The sequence below is a fragment of the Trichomonas vaginalis genome, chromosome I (assembly GCF_026262505.1).
Source record: "Trichomonas vaginalis G3 chromosome I, whole genome shotgun sequence".
NCBI classification, from domain to species: Eukaryota; Parabasalia; order Trichomonadida; family Trichomonadidae; genus Trichomonas; species Trichomonas vaginalis.
The window spans coordinates 14,118,011-14,134,277 of record NC_067203.1 but is presented as its reverse complement, the minus strand read 5'-3'; the positions used below and the strand labels follow the sequence as shown (position 1 = coordinate 14,134,277).

Genomic DNA, 16,267 nt, shown 5'->3' with positions numbered 1-16,267 from the left:
CGGTAGTGTTTACTAATAGATGAATAGTATATAAATTCTATTAAAATGGATTTGATCCAAAAAAATATATAAAATTTGATCATAAATAAAATCGTTTTAAATTACTTCTTCATTTAAATTATAACAATTATTTTTGGTTTTATATTTTTTTGGATCAAATCCATTTTAATAGAATTTATATACTATTCATCTATTAGTAAACACTACCGTATATTATTTTTTAAGCTATCTTATTTTTTGAACTTTTATTCAAATCTTTGTCGCAAGAAGAATTGCATGATAAATAAAAACATTTAATCAAAGTCAATTTTATTTTTCATATTCAAATGGACTGAGTGTTAACATTTAACATTTTTTGCTAATTGTCGTCAAAAATTAGGCGTAAAGCAAAAATTGATATTTCATATGGTTTTATGATAGATAAGCATTATATTCCCACTCATTATATTCGTAAATTTTGAGGTTTATCCTTCGCTTTTAAGATCATTGAATTTGATTTTTATATAAAATAGTTATATATTAGAAAATAATATGAGTTTATGTGATATTATTTTTCAGAAGATTTTGTGTTCTTCTTCAAAATTTTATTTTTTTATTAAAAAGAATCTTGACAAAATATACATTTACTTTAATTAATATTTAAAAACGTGCTCTATCAAAAGTTCCAAAAATTCAATATTTTAGCTTTTCTGAGGTGTCACTTTTGATGAATTTCTGTTTACAACACTGTATCTGCAGGATTATTTTCATCAAAAAGAAAATAAATAATTTTAACCTTATGAACCTATTTTCAATACTACTGCATTAATTCTAAGTGATTTTGCTGTTAGAACCAACTACTCATCTTCACTGGGTTTCTGACATGAAAGGTAATCTTAGGACATCATGAATGTATCCTTACTATTGATCTTGTTTGCAGCAATTTTCTAGATTATCTACTTTGATGAAAATATTCTTCATTCTATCCAAACTTTTCTTGCAATATTTTGCATCAAGAAAAAATTCTCACCTTTGTTTAACTCTTCCAATAGTGACTGTAGTAATTAAATATCGTGATCGTGAAAATTATCCTCTTGAAAATGAAATTAATAATCAAAGCAAGAAAATTTAAAATAGGTAGCAAATATTTCAGATGATAGGTAAAGAAGATAAACAACACATCTAATTATGTCAGGAATCCTTGAATTAGTCATTGCATTTCTAAACATACATTCAAAATTTTAAAACAAAAACAATAAAAGAACTTTATAATTAAATGATAAATAAATAAATGATAAAAAATAAAACAAAAATATTTCCGTAAACATAATAAAATAATAAAATATCAATTAAGAAACAACTAAATTATGAATCCAGTTATTCACAGTTGTCTTTGTTGAATCCAAAGACATCTGAATGTATTTCTTGAATATTGTTGCTGCTTCTTCCTCAGAAACTCCAAGGTTCAACATATTCTTCATGTATATTATATCTTCTGGCTTTTGAAGTTCTGGAATTCCTGTTCCAAGCATCAACAACATCATGGACATCAACAAATTTGCATTTCGTCTCAAAATATTGTATGCGTTTGCTGATGTATCTTCGAATCTCTTGTATTGCTCACTTCCAACTCCTCCGAGTGCTTCTGCGCATGCAGGAGAGAAGTGGAAAGGTGCATCTTCTCTCTGATATCCAAGCTTCTTCTTGAAATTACCCAAGAAGTGGCCAAAGTCGATGTGGAAGAAGTGACCATCTCTTTGGACCATGATGTTTCCTGGATGTCTGTCTGCCAAACCGATGACGCAAGAAGAGACAGCGTAACCTGCTGAGCTGAGGAGGAAGTTCTCCTTCGCGATGTTCAGTGTGACTGCCGTAGAGTTGTTCTTCGCCAAGAAGTCGTTCATGATGTTAGGCTTGAAAACGCCTGTCCATCTTCCTTCCTCTTGCTGAAGAACTTGTTCTGTGATAGAGTTAGGGACAACTTCGATGAAACCTTGGTTGAAACCTGTCGGGAGGACACCGTAACAGTTCATTCGCAAGTCGAGCTGGTTCTGTCGCCACAAGTGTTCCATGACTTTCATTATTTGGAGAGTCAGCTGGTCTTGTCTCAGGTCGTCGCCAACTTTGAACATCGTCTTGACTGGTTCTGTCGAGAATGGCGCAGCGTTGTGGAATGTGAGCCAGAAAGGCTTCTTCTTAGAGTTCATGACCTTGCAGTCTTCTAAGATGAATGCATCGACAACAAGTCTTGGATCCATAGGAAGATGGAACTCTTCTGGAATCTCAACGTCTTTCAGTCGGACTTTGAATTGTTCTGTTGCTTCTGTGTGACTTAACTTACAAAGGTCGTTGTTTAATTCAACAAGTTTCTGTGTGAATCTGTATCCTGTTTTAAGTTCCTTCCAGTATGAACCAATTCCGTATATGAAATTGACCAAAACGGCAGAGAATCTCTGTCGAATCTGAGATATGTGTGCTTCAGACATCAGTTGCCAGAAGAGCTGGTGTCCGAGGAACTTCGGTTCTGCAAGACCTCTTCGCAACAAGAAGTGTGCAAGTGGAGAATCGTCGTATAACTCGAACTTCAATGCTTGAACGAGTTGAAGCATGTAAAGCATGATCTCGTTATCGTTGAATGCTTCTAAGTGTTCGACAGCGTATTTACGAACATCGCGATCTGCGAATTTCGGATCCAAAAGTGTCAATGCATCTGTTGGAGAAATTTCTGCCCACTCGTTGAGTATGTAAGGAATTTCTGCGACTTGTACAGGAGATGTGTAGTCAAGTGATTGCAAAACGAGTGGAAGCATTCGCTCGTTTTGTTTAAATTTAGCACGATTGTTCCATATCAATGTTTTGTCTTCAGGAGAGAGAACTCCCAATGCATCGAGGTTCTCGAATGTCTCCAATCGTGCGATTTCTTCTGTCGACAAGTGCATTGACATACGATTCGCTGATGGTTGAATCTCTGCAACAGTGTGGTAAACAGGGAATCTGAAAACAGGGAGATCGAATATCGCAACAATCGCTCCGGATTCATTTGACTGAGCCGTTGTCAAGAAATAGTCCAAATAATGCTTATTCCACATTTTTCTGCTTGTTGTTCCCATGTTCAGCCATCCGTCGTGAGTAAACATCGGGAAGTTCAAGCTTGCAATGTTCCCGTTGTCTTTCTTCTTCTTTGGCTTCTTCATGTAGTTGGTTCTTTGGTCATAATCAAATACGGAAATTGATAAGCGGGCGGAATGCGGTAAAACGCGTGGAGATATCTGGAAAGTAATGGGTTGATTAACTAATATGTATTTGGCACCACCTTTTTGTACAGGTAACGTAATTGGGTCGCATATCGTTTGTGTACCGTTTATAATTGCAACAGTGATACCTACGTTCTCTACTTTAGCTGGGAAGTGCTTGAAGCCACGTATAAGTATAGACATAGGCGTTGTAAGCAGTAAATTCGGAATACATAAGGAATTTGTTGTTGAAGCTTTGATACTTGGAATAAAATCGTTCTTGTTCGGTTCTTGCATCGGCGTAACCGCAAGTTCTTTATTCTTGATTGAATCGATGATTTGAGATTTTTCTGCGAGCATTACGTTCATAACTGGCTGATTAGAGACCAAGAACTGTCGTACGCACATAAACTGTACTAATGGTGTATCACCGGCGATGACTTCGTCTGTTCCTTGTAATAATAATACAAATTCACTCGGATCACGACCGATGTTGATCTTCTGGTGCTTTTCGATCTTAGCGATTAATTGAACTATTGCTTTATCCGCCGAAATATCGTACCGGCATTGTATTGAAGCTCCAGTTACTACGACATCTGTAATTCCTGCACGCAGCTCGCATTTCAGAGCGATTTGCGTTTTCGTACATGTATATAATGGTGGGTCTGTCGATGAAATTCTCATTCTTGCAAGTAAAGGACATTCAGTAATTTTTTCATTTCGTAATGTTTCGACGATATGACGATTTTGCGACATAGATAGGTATAGACTTTGTGTCTCTAGTGTAAGCTCTGGTAACGAAAGATCTAATTCTTTGGCATCCTGAATAATAGTTTTGATAAATTTTGAAGGCTTGCTTTCCATGCAGAGTTTAAATACGATAGATTCTGGGTTTCTCACTTGTTTCTCCAAAGCGGCGATCATTTCTGGACAATCTTGAAATACTTGCTGGTCATCTTTAATTTCAAATTTGGAATCAATAATTCTGAGCCTGTATTTATCGGCGGTAGGGATGAACCTATGACCATAAACTTTGCAAAGCTTTTCAAAGATGGCTTCGTAGATTTTTGCAAAAGTCAGACTCGAATTGAGGCCAAATTTGATTACTGCGTTGCTCGGAAGGGCAATGTTTATTTTGTGTTTCGCAACGCGCTTGAACATCCCACTTATGGGTAATTTCAGGCTTTGAAGTTCTAATTCTTCCAAATAATCTTGGATTGATTTTACATACATATTAAAACGCTGCTTTCTGGTGGTTATATTCCTATTGGGGCACATTTTGGTGAAGATCGATGTCGTTTTAAACCTATCATTTTCTTTAATCAAATCCAAAATTGCTTTGTTTTCCGAAGAAACATATAATGGCGTCGTATTTGTCTTCGGAACGTTATCAACAAGGATAATATAGTTCTGGATATTCCTAGATTCTAATAAGTCAATAATATATTGACCGGTTGTACCATTATCAAACGGCATTGAGAAAATATCACGGTCTAAGATGGTGATATCAAGTTGGTGAAAGTCTGGATTGTTGGCTGGGCCTAGTAATATAGGAGGCATCGTTTTAGACCTAAACTGAGTGCCCATACCAGAATTTGATTGCCCCTTTTAACAGAATTCAAAAGTTTACAAATGCATTTTTATTCCAAAATTTAACCGAAATAAGGATTTATAATATTATTATTTTCTTAATATTTGAATTGAATATTCATTTGAATTTAGTGAACTCAATTATCAAACTCATATCAGAAATAGCCGGTCGCTCGATTATGAAATGAAAACTATACATTGAGAAAAAATTACGTCCATTTTACCAATAAACTCAGTCTGCAACAGTTACTAACGTTGCAAGATTTAGAATTTCGTGTAACAAACGTGCTTTTAATTCGTAAAATGAACTATGAATTAGATTTAAATCGGTAATTTTGGCACAACGATTAAATATCAAAAAAGCATTTGCAGGATTTGAAAATCTCGGAATTAAAATCGTGTTTTTAAGATTGCTATTTAGCTGACATTACTTTTAAATGAAAATGTCGATCATACACTTAAGTTATTTTTAAGAATTATTGATAAATCCAAATCGCATTTTCTCAGAATAAATCATATTCTTTAAGAGTCATACCGTAGTCACATAAGATTGTTATTACGCCAAAATAGATGGTACACAACTTTCAAATTCTATATTATGATTCAGATGTTTATGTAATCTCAAAGAATAAGCTATCTGGTGTTTTGAACTTTGAGATCTCTTATTTGATTATAGAATACCTAGCTTAATTTCAACCAATTTAACCGTGTATCAGCAATAAAATATCCACAAAGATTTTTTTATCCTAAATTTACGCGAAACGACCTAATCTTGCTTTATCAGATCTCAAAAATGAGATGTTAGCCATTAACTCTTAGCTATTTTATGAAATTTTAAATCATTCACTCTTCTGAATAGCAAATTTTATTCCATTTACATCTTGTTTTCATATGCGACATTGTTCAATGAGTAAATAAAGGATTGGAAATATTTGACAAAAATTGGATCATGAATGGATTTGAGAACTTTACAATTCTAATCTTATCAAATTGAAAATATAAAATATATATTATTAGTTCAATTAGTATAAATTCTTCTCAATTTTCTTTCTATCAAATTTCAGAAGAAGATCCGATGAAAAATCAAAATCAATAATTTCCCCTTGAAGAGTTAATGATATTTACGCTGATTGTATTTCACAAGGCTGTAAATGATCAGTATAAGAACATCCTTAATTCTCAAGGCATTGACTTAAGTAAATACAAAAATTGGACAAAAATTCAGAATTTCATTCTTGAAAATCTGGATTCTAGCAAGCAAATTAAAGCTAGAAAGTTATTAATGAACTCTATGAACTATAATCGCGCCGAATCCAGCCATTATGATGAAAAATATCTCGAAAATTTTTACAATGATAAACTCAAGATATTTTTAGACAATCAAACCCATATCTACAAGTATCTACCACATAACATATCCAAGAATACAGTTCTTAATTTGATCAATACTAGTCTTCCAAAAATGAAAACGGAATTATGGATCAAAGGATATAAATACAAACCATTAAAGAAGATAATCGTTGATATTGTTAACAATACTAACCAAACAACAGTCGAAGAAATCGTAACAGCGTTGAAATTACCTTTATCTTTTTATTTTGATGGATCAGAAGCTGTTAAACAATCAATGACATCAGAATCATATGATATAAAGGATATTCCGAAACATATATTCATGAATGAGCAAAAAATCATGGGAATTATTAAAGATGTTATAAAACCAGTTTCATCTTCAAAATTAAACATAGAACAAATAGCTACGAATGCATTAAATGCAATGATAGGTGTTAAAAACTCATTATCAGGTTCAATCAAAATTTTTGCCAAATCTTTTGTTGCTTCTTTCTTTACATACTGTAATTGGATGCCAGAGCACACTTTTACGATGAAGATTGGTTTCAAACGACTGATTTCTAAATACGAGAAGTTTGGAAAAGAATTAAATAAATCAGACACAAAAATGGTTGAATTATACAATAAATACAAACCATTGTTTGATGATTTAAAGAGGCAACTCAATGATCATACTATTATCCTTCCAGAAGACATACGAAACAAATATATCAAACCATATCTTAAATATTTTGATGCAGACTTTAAATTAGTATCATTATTCATTCAAGATAATTATAGTCATCTTTATGATGAAAACAACTTCTTTTCTGCATTCAGAGAAAAAGATCAACCTTTAATTAAGCCATTAGTCTTCACAGTACTTACGAACAAGACTGAGAAGGAGAAACAAGAGTCATATGATACAGTTTTCCAGGCAATTCTCTATTTAAACAATCCTTTGACTCCAATTCCAGAATTCACAATGGAATGGGCAGATAAAATCGCATTTGGAACTGTTTTCTTTAAAAAATATAATCCAAATGACTCATTAAATGATGTTTTGGCCAAGATTGGCATCGAAAACATTGATTCTGAAATTATCAAAAATGGAATTTCGAATTTTGTTCAATTTTTAGAAGAAATCAAGTCATTGTCACCTGATATAATTGATTTCATAATCAATTTCCTGAACGATCTTAAAAAAGTTGTGAAAAATGATATGAAATTTGATGATGTCCTAAAAACACTTCCATTTGGCAAAACAATATCACAATATGCCAATGCAGCTGTTGAGCATGCAAACGGGAAGCCGATCAAAGAAGCATTCTGGGATTTAGAATTTAATAATTTTTATATCGAAAGAACAATCGAAGCATGGAAAGAAGTCAAAGTAATGAGTGGTCCTAATCTACTAGATGCTGTTGTTACAGTCAATTCCGATGGAAAGAAGACTATTGATAAGATTTTGAAACTTTGGGACATTGCATCAAAACAGAGAGCGAATTTGACAGCGAAAGACATCGAAAGTGTTTTTGGAAATAGTTTTAAACAGTTTAGGAATGCAGTTCTCCCTTTAATCAACTATTTCCTTTCAACGCCAAGTGATTTAATCAATTACTTGACTGAGATAAATCCGAGAAAATTCGCATTGTCATTTAATGAATTTGCAAATGATCTTTTCAATGGAAACTTGACTTGGGAAACATACACAGACATGAACAACAAGTTGTTTGTGTATTTGTACGAACCATTAGACTTGAAATACGGAAAAGGAGGAATAAGTCGATTGGCCAAGAGAATTTTAATTGGAGTTTTTAGTGGAATTGCTTTCGTTGGAATTATCTCTTTAATTGTATTTTTATGCATCAGGAAGAAGAATAAGAAGAACAAGAGAAATTATCCAACAGAAGAACTCATGAGCGATTTCACTAAAATCTCATTGTAAAAAATGTTTTTTATTATTATTTTATCATTTTAATTATGTAGCATGAATCTTCAAATTCTAAAATATTAGCTCATCAATTTTCGTACAATTTACTTTAATTTTTTTGCAAAATGTTATTCACTTTTGCGGTTTGGAATTTTTGGGGATGCGATCGAAGGGAGAAACCGCAAAAAAACTGAATATCATTTTAGCATTGAATTGACTGCAGAAAAAAATGTTGTAGATGGATTTTCTGAACTTTACGTTGAAACAGCGATCAAACTTTTTACTAGAGCATTTGAGTAATTTAAATAAGTGAAGCGAGAATTCGAATCTAGAAAAAGTAAAATTCCATTATGCATCGGAAAATTTATCTTGAACTTTTTGAATGCTTTAACGTCATTGCATATAAGGGTTTCGTTTTGCTAAAATTGTCACTTTTATAGCATATTTGTTTTTGGATGTTTTGCGAAACCAAAAAAAAAAACTATGATATACAATGTGTGTGTAAAGAAAATACTTTATTTACTAGTTAAAAAATCATTTGGTATTGATCAAGTTATTTTTTCTGGATAAGATATTATATGGATAATTGGATAGAAAATACAATTATATAATCTTGTACCTGGTTTAATTAAGCTAATTGTCATCAGAAACTTGTAATTTTTATGAATTTCAGATTTTCTTTTTATTACTGCTTTTCTTAATAGGTCAAGTTCTTATTTACGTTATAAAGTATGATATTTACAAATATCAAGTTATCATGTTTTTTGAGAAATTATGAGAAACAAACAAAAATGAAAAAGATAGGAATAGCAATGAATAGTGATGTGGGTATAGAAAATGTAAGAGATATGAATGCAAAGCAATCAGTATTTAGGATATTGACCATAGATTTCGAAAAAAAAATGCTGCATATTGAGCGAAAACTATGATTATATTATAAGGCTGTCATTTAAAGCATAATGAAACTATTCCCTTTTCATTTTAATCGAATAAGATAGTAAAGATTTTTGAATTAGCTAGAAACTGATGAGATGTTTTCACAAATCAGATTTTTAATCTCTATAATGCATAATTCACTCAATATCTCAATTTTGATATTGCGAGATATTTTTGCTATCGGTTTCGCAATTTTGACACAATAGCAAGAGGGTTCTATAAGCATTATTATCAACGTAGAATCTGAATATCATATCAGAAAATGTCGCAAATCTGACATTTACCCGACCAAATAGCAAAAATAATTGAATACTTTTCGCAAAAACTTTAAAAATCGATAAAAATATGAAATATAGATATTAAAGAGACTTTTTATATAATATTCATAAAGATTTTCCAAAAATATGATACCGCAAAATTAAAAAAAGTGACGTCTTGAGTGGAGTCAAAGGTCGAAATTGCTAGCTAAATGTTTTTTTAGCGAAATTGCGTATTGTACGTTTTTTTCGCAAAACGAAACCCTTATTGCATAGCATTACAGAATCATCAAAAACATCAGAAATACAAATTAATTGCAAAACCTTTATTATCTGTGCGATTATTTTACTTTCAAAAAATCTGAATTCTCTCAAAAGTATCAAACTCAAAATTTGCTTGATTAAGGATCATGCATTTCTTTAACAAATTGTTAATACATTTAGAAAATGAACCAAAGAGCTAAAACAGAACTCAGATCTAGTTGGGAAGAATATTTTGGCACTGAAACCAAAGTTGAGCAGACGCAAAATGGAACCGCAATCAATGATACAACAAATTCTAATAATTATTACGTTTTTTATTGTTTATTTGAAGAATGCAAAGAAATCGGTGCAATTTACATCAAAAGAACAAACAGTATTTGCACGTTACTTGAAAATTCTAAATTTAACAACTGTAGTTACACCTCAGATGATGGTGGTGGATCTGTTCTCTATCACTGCTATTACCATGGACAATTTGTACAAAAACGAACATGCTACTTTAAATCAATAGCAAGCAATAATTTCATGGCATTTAGACAATGGACTAATCCTGAACCTTCATATAAAAACTACGCAATTGATGTTTCTGTTTGTAATTGCGGAGAAAGTGAATCAAAAGGAAGTTTTACATTTCTTATTATATATGGTGATATAATTATTTCCAATATCAATAGCACAAATAACAAATGTAAACAATTTTCATCAATAAGTAGTCACCTTAACGGAAGATCATTTTCATGTAATTTCTCAACATTCAGAGGAAACAACCAAACTGAAACTTATTCACTTTTCTTTGAGATTAATGCAGGTAGTCCGAGATCTATACAAACAATTTCTTATTGCAATGTTATTGGAAATAAATGCGGAACAGATAATAACCAAGTTTTATTTGTTAGTACATACACAACTAATGTTGATCACTGCATATTTTTAAATAACACTGCAAAGTACATGTTTCATAACGATGTTAAAAATTACAAATTGACTATTTCAGATTCATATGTTGATTCACAGTCAGTTACAAGTACAGGAGGAAGTGTTACATTTACTAATCTAACAAATAATTACGATTTTTATAATTTTTATAATTTTTACACAGAAAATTGTTTTGCTGCAAGAAAATCCAAATTTAGTGGTGGAACTAAAGCACTTTATAAACCTCTATTTCTTAACAGGAGGCGGTAAACAAACAAAACAAAAACAAAAAATAATATATATATATATAGATCGATAGATAGATCTGGTGATTCTATTTTGTTTTGTAACTATGGGGATAATGTGATACTATTTCCATAGGTAATGCATCTGTTTACTTGATTATCTAATATCAGATAATCTAATCCTGATCAGAGGGTGTAAATTTTCTGATAATATCTATCTATTTACTAATCTTATGTTATATATTAAATAAGATTGATTTTTTATACCTGGGACAAAAGGCGTAAGTACCATGTGATATGAAATTGTGAGAATCTCATAGAATATTTTGAATAAACTTTCAAAATATTCTATAATTTACGCCTTTTTTCTCGAAGTTTATATATATAACAATCTTTCAATAAGGCATATTCTGATGGGGTCGTCATTTATGCGATCAAATACTCCATTTGGATGAAGTATAGTGACTTAGTAGGGTCTACCTCTAATTATATTACGTCTTGAGGAATCTTAGGCTTTGTAAAAAATTAAAGATTTTTTTTCCTCTTAAACTACTTCAGAATTATAATCAAACAATGATTTTTGAATATATATTTAAGGATGCACTTATACACATCTGACTCTAATTCAGAATTCTCACAACTGACGTGAAGCGTCATTAGAAATTAAACTCAAAGACCAGAATTGATTGTTATGTCACTTAAAAAAAAATCTAAATTAAAAATTAATATAATATATAACTTTATTTAAGAGCAGAAGAAAGTCTATTCAAATTAGAGCGAGACCATCCTTTAGTGAGGTTTCGTTCCAGTCCTTTAACAGATCTGATAGCTGTTTTAAGACTGTTTCTCATCTTGTCATATAATGACTGTTCGATGCCGATTTCCAATCTTTCTTTCTGTGGCAGAAGGATTGGATCACTGAGAATTCGTGCTATATTAAGTGATGCAAATGAATATTCTTGTTTGACAATGATGTCTGACAATGCATCATAAATAGGGATCATCGAGCCTTCCAAACTATCATCGAAAGGAAGGAGAGACAAGTAATCATTGAAAAGATCGTGATTTGCATCAAATTGAACAGATGAAGAACAAATAGAGAAGAAAAGTCTGACCATTGCTGCGAATGCGTAACTTTCATCAAGAATCTCTTCTTCTTCTTCACTCTCTGCAAAGACAATCGATGAAATGACATCAACTGTCAATTGTGCATCGAAAACATTTGGTGAGTTCTGCATCAAAATGAAAAATGCTTCCATTGACGAACAAATACAATCTTCGCTGTTTCGTTTGAGATGTGAAACTCTTTCGATAAGTGTGTTAAATATTAATTTAGATGTTTCATCATCGAAAGTGATTCCTTTAAGGATATCAAGAACTGATGGAAAGATATATTCTTTGCATATCTTGATTGATGCAAGGAAAAATGTTAATATATCTTTCTGTAGTTCTGGATAATATTTAACACTTTCACTGATATAATGGAAGATTGTTGTTGTGTCATCACGACATTCAACAGGAGAAATTCCACTCAAATATCCAATGTTTCCTGAAATGATGTCTTTGACTGAATCGAAAACAAAACTACTTGGAACTTTGTTGTTTTCGAAGAAAAGACTCATGACACTGTAAACAGCATCTGTTTCATTGCAGCCACTTTCACGTAAAACAAGGTTTCTAAGGCCATTAAATGCTTGTTTTGCTTGGTTTTCAGAGAGAATGGATAAAATCTCTGAAACAGGTGAACAGGCATAGAAAACCTTGGTTCCTGATACTATTTTGAGCGAATTCAGAACAAATTGGAAAAGAATTTCAAAATTATCTGGAGATAATTTGCTTTCTTTGGCGGAAACAGCAAGGGATTCGGCGGCTTTGAGCTTAAGTTTGATGGAAACATCGGAATCGAGGTAGGAAATTAACTTTGGAAGGAAATTTTTTGAGATATCTTCAATAAACTGAGGAATGCATTTAATTACAGCGATAACGTAAGCACCAATGATATCTATATAGTCTGGGGTATTCAATAACTCTTTTGCAGCTTCGTGGGCCAAATTTGATTTTGCAGTTGCTGAATTTGGACATCTTGAAGCGATTGTGCAGAAGATATCGATGTAGGCTGCCTTGAAATTGCCTTCTGGATGCTTGACAAAGCTTTCTATTGAATTTAGGAACGTATCTGCAAGTAAATCTGGAAAATCTTCATCCATTTCGATGATTTTGTTGACAAGCTTAGCGAAATAGCGAACATTCGATGGTTTGTACTCTTCTAACATGTCCATTGCTGCTGGAATGATGAAATTCGAATCAAAAATTCCAGATCCAACTAAAGAACGAGTTGCTCTACTTGCGAGTCTGCAGATATCATCATTATTGTATGTTAAGAATGGTAATATGTTTTCAAACACTTCAGACGTGTAATTATAATCTGATATTCTATCAACTAAGAATAAAGCTGAAATAATCGATGAGTCATCACCATTAAGTAGTTTTTGAATGATTTCTGGTGTTGCATCATATGAAGAAGGTACCATTTGTAAAATTGTGATTGCAAGTGGTGCAAAAACGAAAATTGAAGCGGTTGTTTGTGTTGTATTGACATAATCGAAGTATAATGTTAATGTCTCGTTCATTACATCATCAGCTTTAATTAAATCTACCAGAGACACAACCTTTTCTGGAACTTTAGCTCCGTTGTTCAATTCAATTGATGCAAGCTCTGTAATTTGCTTCAAAATCTCTGTTGCAACATCTGACTTAATGTATTGGAATGTTAAGCAAAGAGATTTTGCAATTTTTAATTTTTCTTCGAATGAATTTTGTTGATTTTGCAGTGCAGTAACTTTATCTGTAATGCATGGATATGATTCTGTTGTGAATTTTGTGGATATTGATGCGAATTTATTTAAAATGTCGTAAAATAAGTAAATGTGCTTCTCATCGTTGTCTGCAATGTCAATAAGAAGCTTCCATACCTTCTCATCTATCAGATTATCCCCTGTTGGATTAGTAAAGTAAGCTTCAAGTACGTCAAACAATTCTTTCATATATTTTTTAATTGGTCTAAAATTTTTGCAAAATCTTTGTGGACTATTGATGTTTTTCCAAATTAGTAATCGAATTACGCATCTTTGTCAAGGAGTCCAGATAAATATACCACAATTTTAATAATTCATTGATTTGCTCAGATTTTTTTCAAAGAATTTGATATGCGATATTTAGAAATTAAAGCTAACATATAACATCAAAAAGGCATAACATTGCGCTTTTCATTAAGAACGCTTAAAATATTCCAATATTTTGCTTTAATTGAATTCAAAATTCATAAATCAATTGTGAAAGCTAAGCATCGGTATAAAAACCGAGTATGAAATGATGTTTTTTATTCAACAAATCAATTAAAAATTAAAATTATAAATACAACAAAATTTATTAGAAAATAACTATTACTGTTTTTGAGAAGGACGCTGGAATTGCCTTCTAATGAGCTCTGGATTTGTTTCCTTAATCTGTCTTGCTAATTGCTTGAAGAAATTCTCGTAAACTTCTGGAGGATTCTTAAGTTCCATGGTTTTAAGCTTTCTAACAGCAAAAGTGGTAAATGCAACAATTTCCTCTTGGAAAGGTACTGTTTTTGCAGCTAATTCAGCAGAAAGAGAAGAAACATATTCGTAATCTTGTCTTGCCTTTCTAAGTTTGTTCGCAACATCATCCTTGAGACCATATTTATCAAGTCCTGTTGAAACAAGCTCTTCAATGAATTGTTGCATTTCTTCATTTCGCTTAACCCATCTTTCATAGCTTTCTATACCAGCAGGAGAGAATAACTCTTGGCCAAATTCATCTTGGCATTGAGCAGTGCTTTGTATTTCTTTCTGAATTGAATTATATAATTGTACGCTTAATCTATCGATATCTTTATCAACATTTTCCTTTGTTGGCTTGGAAAGATTGTCAACAAGCTCTTGGAGCTCGGCTGCTCTGTTCTTTAAGAAGGCAACAAAGCGGGTGTGACATCTTTCGAGAGTTTTGAGTGTACTAATGAAGGATTTCATGTGTTTGGGGAATTTGGTCTGAGCTTCGGCCATTTGGTCACGAATTTCTTCTATCTTTGGTTCAAAACTATCATTTAAGAATCTGACGTAATTTACATCGAGTGTTGTTTGTGGTAAGTTTGGAGTTCGAAGAAGAAGTTCTGTTGTTGGATCTTCGAGCCTCTCAGCGTATTCTAAAGCTGTTCTATCGTGATTATCTTGTAAATCTCGTTTAATACCGTATTTCATAAGAAGTAAGCATGATTCTGCTTGTCCTTCTTTTGCAGCGAAATGCAAAGCAGAATGCTCAGAGTTAGCCATTTCTGCGTGATTTTCGAGTAATAAGTTGACAGCATAGTTATTTCCTTTGTGAATTGCGTGTAATAATGGTGTTTCACCTCTGTTGTTTGGAATATTTACGTCTGCTTCGAATTGAATTAAATATTTCAGTGCTACGTTGTTATCGCATTTAATTGCAGTCGTTAATGGCGTATTTCCGTTCTTTTCAATCGGAATATTCGGATCTGCACCGCTTTCAAGCAAAGCAAGAACTGCGTTATTTTTCGCATACATTATAGCGTAATGCAGCGGAGGAACATTCTCCGAACATAACGGTAAACTTGGGTCAGCACCTTTTTCAATAAGAAATGATACTAATTTCTGATTGTCATCATCAATGCAGCAAAATAAGTAGGATTTTTGAGTATTATTTTGAACATCTTTGATCACCTTATTCGGGTCTTCACCTGCGTTGAGCAGCTCCTTTATAACGTCTATGGATGCCATATGCTCAAACTTCTGTTACAAATTTTTTTTCTAACGCGCGAAGTTTAGAATTTTTGAAAAAGTGACAATTATTTTAGTAATCACAATATCTTCATCAAAAATGCTATATTTACTTTAGGTTAACGAACATTATCTTTACAGCTGGACATTTTAATTAACTCTTACATGTGTTGCTATCTTTTTGATTAAATATTCCTATAAAATAATTTTATAATTCTGATGAGGCCATTATTACAATGATTTTAATTTCTATTGCTGAATACATCAGTGTTTATAATGAGAAGCTATAGATTATTAAAAATAAAAATTTTGAATAAACATTAACTTTATTTTTGCATGTAAGCCAATGCTAAAAGCATCAATTTGCATGCAAATGAATAGTATATATAAGAAGTATCTTTCTTGATGAAAGATGGAAATATATTGTTAAATTATTGACGCATCTTTGAAATCATAATAGCATATGGATCATCTTCTGGATCATATGCAATAATAAAGAGAAAATCTGATAATAAATGAGAAAATCCGTATGAAAAAAATAAAACGCCTAATCCACGCAAAGGCCTCTTTAATGCCTTAATTAGTGCATATACGCATGGAACTCCTGACTGAGTTTGGCATTTTTGTGGTGGAAATTCATTAAATCCATAAAATCCACAGCAATTATAGTATTTCTGGATTTCTAGTATTTCAGAGTTTGCATATCGATCAGTCCATTTAGCCATATGCATTCCTATGTATGTTTCTATATCAAAAATTAATAAAT

The 16,267-nt window shown here is 32.1% G+C and overlaps 6 protein-coding genes across 6 annotated transcripts, besides 1 other annotated feature; 2 read left to right on the top strand and 4 right to left on the bottom strand.

The window, feature by feature from the left end:
* Positions 1 to 688: 688 nt before the first annotated feature.
* Positions 689 to 726: a mobile genetic element.
* A 231-nt stretch (positions 727 to 957) lies between these two features.
* Positions 958 to 4,809, bottom strand: TVAGG3_0984000 (PHOSPHATIDYLINOSITOL KINASE family; the record flags this gene model as incomplete). The annotated part of the gene is made up of 1 exon (XM_001579417.1): positions 1,329 to 4,799. The coding sequence occupies one exon, from the start codon at positions 4,797 to 4,799 to the stop codon at positions 1,329 to 1,331; it is 3,471 nt and encodes a 1,156-aa protein (XP_001579467.1).
* A 1,070-nt stretch (positions 4,810 to 5,879) lies between these two features.
* TVAGG3_0983990 (uncharacterized protein) lies at positions 5,880 to 8,165 on the top strand (the record flags this gene model as incomplete). The annotated part of the gene is made up of 1 exon (XM_001579418.2): positions 5,917 to 8,082. The coding sequence occupies one exon, from the start codon at positions 5,917 to 5,919 to the stop codon at positions 8,080 to 8,082; it is 2,166 nt and encodes a 721-aa protein (XP_001579468.1).
* A 1,486-nt stretch (positions 8,166 to 9,651) lies between these two features.
* On the top strand, positions 9,652 to 11,194 carry TVAGG3_0983980 (uncharacterized protein; the record flags this gene model as incomplete). Its single annotated transcript, XM_001579419.2, has 1 exon — positions 9,708 to 10,709. One exon carries the CDS (start codon positions 9,708 to 9,710, stop codon positions 10,707 to 10,709), a length of 1,002 nt encoding a protein of 333 aa, XP_001579469.1.
* A 214-nt stretch (positions 11,195 to 11,408) lies between these two features.
* Positions 11,409 to 13,728, bottom strand: TVAGG3_0983970 (armadillo (ARM) repeat-containing protein family; the record flags this gene model as incomplete). The annotated part of the gene is made up of 1 exon (XM_001579420.2): positions 11,425 to 13,728. One exon carries the CDS (start codon positions 13,726 to 13,728, stop codon positions 11,425 to 11,427), a length of 2,304 nt encoding a protein of 767 aa, XP_001579470.1.
* Positions 13,729 to 14,014: 286 nt separating this feature from the next.
* Positions 14,015 to 15,660, bottom strand: TVAGG3_0983960 (calcium ion binding; the record flags this gene model as incomplete). Its single annotated transcript, XM_001579421.2, has 1 exon — positions 14,128 to 15,501. The coding sequence occupies one exon, from the start codon at positions 15,499 to 15,501 to the stop codon at positions 14,128 to 14,130; it is 1,374 nt and encodes a 457-aa protein (XP_001579471.2).
* Positions 15,661 to 15,932: 272 nt separating this feature from the next.
* On the bottom strand, positions 15,933 to 16,232 carry TVAGG3_0983950 (uncharacterized protein; the record flags this gene model as incomplete). Its single annotated transcript, XM_001579422.1, has 1 exon — positions 15,933 to 16,232. One exon carries the CDS (start codon positions 16,230 to 16,232, stop codon positions 15,933 to 15,935), a length of 300 nt encoding a protein of 99 aa, XP_001579472.1.
* Positions 16,233 to 16,267: the final 35 nt, after the last annotated feature.